We start from the raw sequence: 10,626 nt of genomic DNA on the forward strand, positions 1-10,626 counted from the left end.
TAATTTTCTGTCCTGCACAATTTTAAGACTAATTTCTTTGACAATAATTTTAGCGAGTTTATTTCTAAATTGATAAAGATACATTCACATTTTTTTTTATCTGATGGTCACAATTTTCTGTGACTCAACATCTGATGCGTGGTGCTGAGTGGCCTTAGGGACATAGTCAGTCCACCTGAAGACTTTCAATCCCATGTAAATTATTAACCACACCAATACAATACACATACAATAATATAACAAAAATGCCTAATAAGGTAGAATTTTATTAATATAACATTTTTAAAGAAAAGATTACACTTTATAAACGTGCATATATGATAAATGCCCTTCAATTACTAAGGCAATGCACAATCAAGAACGGCTTGTATACACCTACCAAATATTTTACGGCAATTATAGCTACTAGCATAAATATGGAGAGGGCTAGATAGGGTTTAGTTTTTTTTGTAGATTTAGACAAGCTTTGGTAAACAAGTCAACAGAAAAAAAAGGTGAATAAATTAAGTATACAATATTTGTTTGGACAATGAAGTTAGTCTAACTTGGAGACAAAAGCAGTAATAAAAATGATCATTATTACTACTTCGTGTTAGGTATCAACCCATTTCACTTTCAATAAAGAAAATACTGACTTTTTTAATTCAACATCTTTATTTAATATTACTGCAGAAATTGTGAAATATAATTGGGCAATGAACTGCCTTAACTTGTTTACTACTTGCGCACTATCATTGTATTGCTTTCACAATGAGTAAAACTTGAGTTCTAAAGCAGCTTACATTAAATAAAATAACAAGTTAAGTGTAACCATGTGTAATAAGAAACAAAGGCAAAGCTCATAGCTGTTCCCTAGAGCAACAAATCAAGTCATACACACATTACATGATAACATCCACACGAGCCAGCATATAATTTACACAATTGGGTTGTCCATACAGAGCTAAGAAGATCAGCTGTCATTTCTTTAAAACAAAGCCTATGCCATGATTCCAAATACTGGATTGTGGCGACATATGCTTGGGCCATGCTCATCGTAATCTGCTTTTGTATGGCAAACTTGATAGAATTCAGGCTGAGATAAAAAATCAATTTTTCAATGAAGTTAAATGTTGTATGTAGAAAATCAAACATGGCAATAACAATGGATAAATATTGATAGATATACATTTAAATAAAGAGTAAGATTTTGAACAACAGTAAATCTATGTTTTAGTGAGTTCCGAATAAGTGATTCAGGAAAATAATGGAAATTTCAGAAATAGCACAGTACACAAAATTTAAAACTAACATTTCAATTTTCTAAAAATCCACTTGAGTAAGAATTTTAGCAACACTACGCAAGGCATAAAGACCGTCATCATAATAAAACGACTGTAACTTACTGTTGAAGCTAACATAGAGCCACCGAACCAGACAGCGTATCTTTGCATATGGTGGGTTATGACGTTGACATCAATAGGCTTGGGCTAAAAAAAAAGTATCACATGTATTTGGAGTACACATTTTTCATGAAACATGCATATAACTTCAACATATTGCATGGGGAAAAGTGAATGATAATTATGTTGGACTGAAGGCAATAAATTTCACAAATCTATCTTTGGCTCGATCAAAGACACTTACTCTTCTACAGTAGGTTCGTATTTAGTTTATTGAAAGGTGAATGAGAATTGTGATCTTCACACAACTCCTACAAATGTACCAATGAAACTATCTACTCTATAGATTATGAAATGTACACAATGAATACTATTACACTATACCCAATGTATTCATATTAAATACATAAATGCTTTAGTGATGTGTAAGTCAACTTGCCCTCTCTACCTGGGCATTAAACTTCTATTAAATGAAACAATCAGTTAACTTGTCCTATCTATCTATCTATATGAGCAGCATACTACTATTGAAAGAAACAATCAGTTAACTTGTCCTATCTATATGAGCAGCATACTACTATTGAAAGAAACAAACCTTGATGCGTCCTGCGCTGAGATCTTCACTAACTTTCAGACGGGCATCCACAATACGCTTTACATCACGCTGGATCTTACGTCCAAAGTCTCGGAACATGGTTGACCCACCAGAGAGTACAATGTTCTACAAACAAATTTGTAAAAAATTAATTTCACTTATGCAGCCGGTAGTTAACATAAATAATGAGATTTTTCATCAAAATCAAACAGTTGCAAATAATAAAATGTATTTAAAAATTAACTAGTGAAACGGAGTATTATTGTGTGAAGAAAAGCATTAATATAAGAAGCCTAGTATGAAACAAAGCATTATGACAGTACCTTGTACAGCCCTCTCCTGACATCAATGGGGCAATTCTGGACAACATCATCAACTACTTCGGAAATGGGAAGCTCAAAATCTGGATTGCAGAACTAAGGAGCAAAAGTTTAGTCTACATTAATATTTTTTTGCATTAAGTTTTGGATCTAACAAAAATTTTAAAGACAAAATATTTATCATCATTAGATTTTATACTGTCAATAATTGTTGATGGCCTCTATTTGTACAGATATGATAAGGTATGTCTCTACTGATAAGTATGCAGGTTCAGTTCCTACAAAGGTTTAGTGTTCCTACCTCTGGGTGGAAGAAGATCTCAGGCCCCAAGAACCTCTCATAACCTACATCCACTGAGAAGGGGTTTTTAGTGACTGCGTTGACACCTTCAAACTTTTTCATCCACTTGGCAGGGTCTGCGTCATATTTAGCAAACTCTTTTGCAATATCTGGGCACACATAGCTGTAACGTTCCTGTAGTGAGAGAACATGTCTCAATTATTTTAAGCAATTAATTCACACAGAACTTCTGAATAATTTAAAAAAAAAAAAAAATTAAAAACAATTTTTAATCATTTTTATTACAAATGTTTTATAAACTAATACTAAAATCTCTAAAAATTACTGCTGTTTTATTTGGCTTACATTTTATTTTTTCTTTAGTATAGGTGGCAAAAATTAAATGGTGTTTGCAAAAATACTAAGTAATATACAGGTATAGTTACATCAAAGTGATAATACTTCTGACTTTAACAAATAAAACAGATTGGGTTCTTTTTTATTGTAGCAAATAACTGAAGTAAGCTCAAGCAACTTCCTTTAGCCAGGATTCATGCATTATGTTAAAGATACAATTCAGGACATTTAAATGGGCGTAAACTAGTCAAAGCTGGGAAATAAATTTTGAAAATAATATACCTATGTTTGTAGAACATAATATCTATTATATGTGAGCATTGTATGTTTATGATGATTTCAGTTTTAAATTGTCTTTCAAAAGTGCAAGATACAATGGACTGACTAGCCCCAGTTTTATTTGTAAATATAGATTTACTCTTCTCCCAATATATTTACAGTGTTCTAAACATAAAATCAAATTTTTATGCCATGATTTTAAAATTTCAGGAAATTATTTCTAATTTTGACAAGTTTTAAGCCGTTTTTGAAAATACATGATGTTTTTTTACAACCATCAGAAGGGTGTGTGAACCCTGGTTAGTTAAAATGTACTGAAGTTCCAACCTTGATAGCTTTGGCTGTCTCCAAGGACTGCTCTGGTGGGATCCCAACCTCCCTCTCTCTGAGCAGCTGCTGGATGAAGTAGGTGATGTCTCTGCCAGCAATTGGGATATGTTTGATACAGCTGCCAATCACATAGCCTTCAGCCTAAAACAGAGAACACAATTTTACAACTTTAGTTAAATTTCATCACCTTTACTCTTATTACCCAGTGACCTCAGCAAAAAAGGGGATAATGTGGTCAAGCTATGCCCTGTTGTCTTTGTTTCCTTAGCTTAAGTCAGATAGGCCACCCATCAGAGCTGGGTGGCTCATCCTTGTCACAAGTTCCAAACTGAGTTCCAAACTCGAGGTTTTCATGCCTTCCCAATGGTTAAATTAAGAAAATGTTAATGTGTGTAAGTGGACTTTAAATCATCAAACTTTTATTATTTAAAAATGTTTTGTTGTGTCTATATAAACCACACCTCATAACACTAACAAAAGAACAAACAAAATTTTGTTTTTTAAATTATTAAAATGGAAGTAAAAGATTAATGTGAAACTTACAACTGGGATGACGTGGGTGACACCATCACCGGAGTCAATAACTGTTCCTGTTAAGGTACGGTCACCAACCTGTCTTGATGTCCATGAAGCTGCAAGTGCTAAGACAGCCTATAAAAGACACGGTCAGCAAACACATGAACAATCTTTGTATCTAGTATCTGCATACAAAATCACTACATCTATTCATTGAAAAAACTTACTATAGAGTTGAAATTTAAACAAAAATTATACACAAAGCTTGGTTGAATTACTAAATAAAATCTAACAAATAAAAAAGAAATCAAGCTGCTAAGATTAAACAAAGAAACATGTAGTGGTGCCACTTTAAGGCAAGCAAAAAGAAAATAGCTAACCTGTACAGCTATGTAGAGACCTGGAATGTTGAAAGACTCAAACATTATTTCAGCAGTGTATTCTCGATTCTCTGGAGTATTCAGAGGCGGCTCTGTCTGGAAAAATTTAATGAACTTTTAATTTCATGGCCTGTTCTGTGTCAATACTCTTTACTCTAGAAACATTTAGCTTACTATTTTTATTCTACATTAGAAGTAATGAGTTTGAGAGTTTGTTTGCACTTACTAAAAGAAAGTAATGGTCTTCGGGCTCTGCCCTGAGGTATTTAAAAATAGCTTGTTCATAGAACCTCTCCATTAGGTCCCAGTCTTCAATTATACCATGCCTAATGGGCCACTGTAGGAGAATAAAATCATTTGTTGTATTAGTAATAATACAAAAATTGTGAAATTTCATTAACAATCATGAGTAAAATTCATAATGATCAAGTCAAACAAAAATAAGTGATCAATAAAAGGATTATTACCTTAGTAGCATATGAAGGTTGGTTGATAGCTTCATCCCCAATAAAGAAATCAAGATCCTCCACACCCTTGCCTAACCTTTTCTGTGATTGGTCACCAACACTGGCTGACTCTTTGATGGCAATGGCTGATGGGATAATGAACTGAGGTTCTGTGTTCCCAGCATACCCCATCTTTGTGTAGCTGTTGCATTCAGGGGAGAAGTAGCAGTTATATTAAACAGGTCATTTATAGTAGCAAAAAAAGAATATAATTTATACACAAATAACTTTATATTTTGTCCCTAGCTGAGTCATTGTTAATTCCAAACATAGTAAAGCAAAAAAAAAAAATTTCTTTTTAATTAAAACAACTTCTATGATCATCGTTAGAGTGACTGTCAAAACCACTGAAGACCAGGGTAGAAAATAAAAGTAACTAAAGTTTACTAAATAAACGATAAAAAAAAACCCAGCCCTATTGGTAAAATGTGTTGTTTTATGCACAAAGATAAAAAAAAAGCTAAAGCCTGCTGGTATTCTTAGGGTTAAGACAGGCTGGCTTAATATATTGGACATACTTTCATTTGTTTTTGTGTTTTTGTTGTGTTTGAAATTTTAGAACTAGTGAATTGTGATAACTTGATAATGCTAATGGCATGTGATGTGGCCATAAAGAAGAAATGTCCTGTGATTCAAACAATTGTTGTGGTTATTTCTTTCAGTTGTCCATAAACTATAAAGGGAGTTCTCACTGCAAAGAATAAAAACTTTTCATGTCTTGACAAATCTCATTATACTTTTGCCAGACTAGATAGAATTGAATAGGCTAGACTCCAGGAAGTAGTCTAGGTGATTTTTTTTTTAAATTTAGAAAACAGGTGGTTCACAAAAAATAACCACAAAATAATCTACTTGATGTAGCCTACAACTGTAAAATCTACTCAATTGGCCTTCTACTTATCCTGCAGAAATACCTGGAATATCCATCATTTTCTCATCAGTAAACTTATTACTTTGGCATTAGGCTTAGATTTCATGATTTGTTTTTTTAAAATTAACAAAATGTACAATTTGTAGGCTAGTTTGTACTACAAAGTACAATGACTAGGCCCTAATTTAAAAAAAAATGATTCAGCTGAACAGGGTGATGATCTAGAAATTAAATTACGTCTACTTAGGCCTAAGGTTACTAATTATTCTTATAGACTTTAAATCTTTCTATTCTGATAATTATGACTTAAATTAGTTTTTATTTGTGTTGATGTTTGTCACACCGGTCCGGTAGTGTGTGTCGTGTGTCAACGCCCCTCTCTGTTGTCCATCATCGGGCTAAACTAATCCAATAAATATGCAATATAATTTTTTATGTACTTGAAATAGTGTTTTATACTTACCCTGTGCCATTGTCTATGACAACGGCTGGTAACCTATTCGCCATACCACTTAATTTTGAAGTTTTACTTTACGTAGATCTAGATCTACACAAACTTTGTTAAATCAGGAAGTAGAACTACACTAGAGGTAAAACAAAATGTAATCCAAATGAAACGGAAGTGTTGTTACCCAAAGCTAAATAGTACGACCAAATCGGAAAATATTAAATCAACAACACCCTTTTAAAAATATTTAACTAATAATAAATTAGTGTTATTAAATGCATATTCAAAACAATGAATATTCTTATTGTGTTATGTAATTAACTGTTAATTGCTGTTTTGTTTTAAAGATTAAAACATAAAAAAACTAAGTCGCAAGGTACGAGGTAAATTAGCCTATCCTTTACGGGAGGCAACTCAATATTACAAACGCGCTCAAACATTGTCGGACTTGTTTCTTAATATAGATTCTAGACGTGAATCACAATTTTAATGTTAGGCCTACAGTAATCTCTCACAACTTCGCGTTTATCGCGGCTCTGTACATCGCGGAATTATTTTAGCTATTCTCTTGTGTCATTTTGTGCAAAATAAGGCTTATGACACACTTGGATATGTCTCTTAAAAGCCCTCCTCTTATACGTCCTCACTAAAATACTCTAGTGAACCCATGGTAATGATAACTGTACATAATAGTACATAGAGTCTATGCCTTTTGATACGTGACTTTGTTTAATAAAAATTAGTTAATATTTAAATGTGACAAAGCCGACACGTTTATTTATTGGATATTAGCAGTTGGGGCGATGGTTTGTCCTCACTACTAATCAGACGCACATGGGTGTGCTGTATGAACACGTTGAGTGTACATTAATAACCCTCGGTAAAAGTAAAGTAGAACACCTTTCTTAATTCAATGGTCGTGTTACCTTGAGCAACCCGGGTTCAACCTTTAGCACCATATGCTATGGACATAGTGTGCTATCATATTCTTCTTTTAGAAGGACTCTGTACACTATGGACACGGTAGGCTACTTTATTAGATGACTAAACCAAACCAATGTCACACACTTCATTCTTGTAGTATAACTGGTGGCTTCATCGAGTACCCCACAACATCCTTGCGCAGTCGCGGAGCGGTGTTCTACTTTACTTTTACATAGGGTGATTAATGTCTAACTCTAACCCTAACCCTACAAAGTGCTTATACAGTGGCGCCCAGGTCTTAAAGGTCATTATACTTTCAGCTTAATTTTACCATGATCACTAGAGACAATTTCAAGTTTTATTTAGAATACTTAAAAAGTTCAGAACTGATTGAGAAGTAACTATACATCATTTAAAAAAACAAAATCATTGTATAAGTTTTCCATTCACTTTATTATGAATATTACAAGGAAATAAAACATGGAACATAAGATCACTTTTATGAATAATAAAATAGCTAAACCTGTCAGTCAAATACAGACTGATAAATATATTGATTTTTTTTTTTACTTTATAAGTAAACATGGTGACAGAAAACCCCCAACAGACATTTTCTCAAAAACCTTAAAATATCAAGTTATATGTACATACTAAATAAACAGTACAGGTAAAATAATGTTGTTTCCTAAAAATCACATACATTGAATGGGATAATAGAAATAAAAATAGAAATCTCATGAGGAATGATGTATTGGTGATACAGTTAATGGCAGATAATCGAGGAAATAAAATGATCTGAGACAAAAGGATATGGATGTCTAAGACAATTGGAACCCTAAATAGTACTGAAATCAAGTTTTTACAATGAGCATTTGTACTACTTTTAAATAAAATATTTAATACAATACTAATACTTACTGGCAGTATATAAAAATCTTAAAGTGGCATTCATAGTGTTAGACAAACTAAACATGAGGTTTAGTAAAGTTTTATTTTAATAGACTAAAAAACATTAACTTAAGAACACCTTCAGCCAATATTTTGAATAACATTTTTAAAGAATGAAGAAATTTGTTTTCAATCTCATGAACTTTGAGCTTAAGCTATTCTCCAATATTTGCAGCTATTGCACCAACTGAGGTTAAGTCTGATGAGGGCAATCTTCAAACCAAGAGTAGGGGAGGCAACGAAGGAGAAAGTTCACTAAATTTTGGTTGTGTGGTCCATGACTAGAGCTAAGTTCATGTCTGACCAAGTGGAGAGCAGATGACTACATGTATACCATAATAATCAAGATATAAATAATGAATTCGAATGACCAAAAAAAAAGGGGGTAAAGTTTTGCAAAGAAAACCATTCTAAAGCTGTTGAAGTTTGAATTAGAAAATCAGGGAATGAAACAATAAATGCATTTGTGGAAAGCTTAGAGTAATTTTTTTTTATCAGGCATTAACAATTTCAATTCCATGTGTGAAAAATGCTACTACTATCCATGTCATTACAATATTGATCCACTTCTTTGAAATAAAAATTTATAATTTGCTAATTTACTCACTTGGGAATGATGAAATACAATTGTTGGAATAACACAGCCATCACGATTTATGACATACATCACCAAAAATTTCAGATCACTTTAAAATCAGAAGCACATACCAAAATGACATGTCACAATTGTTTACTCAAACAATAAAATGGAATTGTAAAAAATAAAAATGTGGTTATCCATAAAATAAAGTCATGGTTTATATTTTTAAAAATAAAAATATTGTCAATTCAATACACATTATGCTGAAAAGGACCAACAACACTCCATTTTGGTAGTTAAAATAAATAACTCTCCACCACCTTCAAAAAATAATTAGAAACATTTCATGAAAAAATATTCGCACCCAAAATGTTTACGAAGTGTAATTGAGTGAGCAAAATAAAAATGCTTTATGGAAAACTTGTTTTTATATATAAAAGGTCAACATTCCTTATCTTTTGTTGACATTTGGGAATGTTAAAAAAGTGAATGTTACCATTACATGACTGGTCAAGAGAACAATGGGTTTAAAAATAACTTTTTAAACAAGACGTAGATTTTCGGCTAAAGATACAGCAACAAACAACAGGAGAGTTGCTTTAAAGTAAAAATGTAGGTTTTAGGGAGGGACTTCAATCGCGACTAGAATTTTAAAAAATATTTTTAAAGCAATGATTTCTGAAATACACGTTTTCAGTAAATAAAATGCAGTTGAGCTTTATTAACATAAGAAAATAAATAAAAGTAATATAAGGTATTCTTTTTGACATACAGATTCAAATCTGGTTATTGAAAACAAATGTAGATACGTATTTCAATATGACAGGCAAAATAAGTAATTAAATAATTATTTGAGAATAAAAAGGTAAAAAAAAATCAAAATAGAATCAAAACGACCAGAGGGTGTTATTTAAAAAAAATAATCAGAGGTGACTTTCCTTTATTTAGTCAAAGATTTTTATGGACATTATATCATCTACACTTTTGATACCAGGTTTACTGATCTAAGCCAAATGTTTAACATTTCTTACAAATATTAACATATATTGTTAAAAAAAAAGATAATGAAAATTACTTTGTCTAAAATATCTGACAACTTATTATTATTAAACAAAATTCAGCAAATAAAAGAAAAATCACTTATTTGTTATTATATAGAGCAATCACTATTTCTGAATATGTATCACAAAACACATTTCTAATTGGTAAATACATTTGGTTTATAATATTATTGCACAATGCATTCAACTCAACAGTTTAAAAAATATTCTCAAGACAGCCACAGCCTATTCAACATGGGGCAGGCATTAAGCTCACAAATTAAAAAAAAAAAAAAAAATTAAAGAACACAACACAGCCTCATGAGGATATAAATATTTACATCACTGTTGGCTTGCTTATCATTGGATAAATTTACACTGCCACCTCATGTAGGTTTAGTATTTTAAAAACTTGAAGGAATGTTATTTTTTAACCTCAGTAGTTTACAAACAATCTTACTGTTTTACTGTATAGTTTACAATGTTACTGATTTACTGAATAATTTTAAAGAATGGATATTTCTCGATTTCATTGCTTTGTTTTAATTTCTTCAAACTATTCTTTATAACCGAAAACAAATCTCACTCTCATAATAATATCAGTAAATAATATAATGATACAATATAAGAAAAAACAAAAACACTTTACCTTCATATCAGGGGCGTAGCGAGGGGGGGGGGGGGCGGGGGGTGCGGACCGCACCGGGTGACACCATTTAGGGGGGTGACACCAAGGCAAAAAATAGCAAAATATATAGAGAAAAACTCGAGGGGGGGTGCAAATCGAAAGTTTGAGGGGGGGGGTGCAAATCGAAAGTTTGAGGGGGGGGGGGGGGGGGGGGGGGTGCAAATCGAAAATTTGAAAGTTTG

At 32.2% G+C, this 10,626-nt stretch overlaps 1 protein-coding gene across 1 annotated transcript; it reads right to left on the reverse strand.

The window, feature by feature from the left end:
* Positions 1-248: 248 nt before the first annotated feature.
* On the reverse strand, positions 249-6,422 carry LOC131943580 (actin-related protein 3). The gene is made up of 11 exons (XM_059303790.1): positions 6,280-6,422; positions 4,907-5,087; positions 4,666-4,776; positions 4,440-4,535; positions 4,087-4,194; positions 3,541-3,684; positions 2,599-2,772; positions 2,301-2,393; positions 1,978-2,103; positions 1,386-1,469; positions 249-1,075 (listed from the first exon to the last, which is right to left on the reverse strand). Exons 1-11 carry the CDS (start codon positions 6,321-6,323, stop codon positions 980-982), a joined length of 1,257 nt encoding a protein of 418 aa, XP_059159773.1. The 5' UTR covers positions 6,324-6,422; the 3' UTR covers positions 249-979.
* Positions 6,423-10,626: the final 4,204 nt, after the last annotated feature.

Source organism: Physella acuta, unplaced genomic scaffold (genome assembly GCF_028476545.2).
Source record: "Physella acuta isolate Inbredline_101_S28 unplaced genomic scaffold, ASM2847654v3 ptg000462l, whole genome shotgun sequence".
Taxonomy (NCBI): Eukaryota; Metazoa; Mollusca; class Gastropoda; family Physidae; genus Physella; species Physella acuta.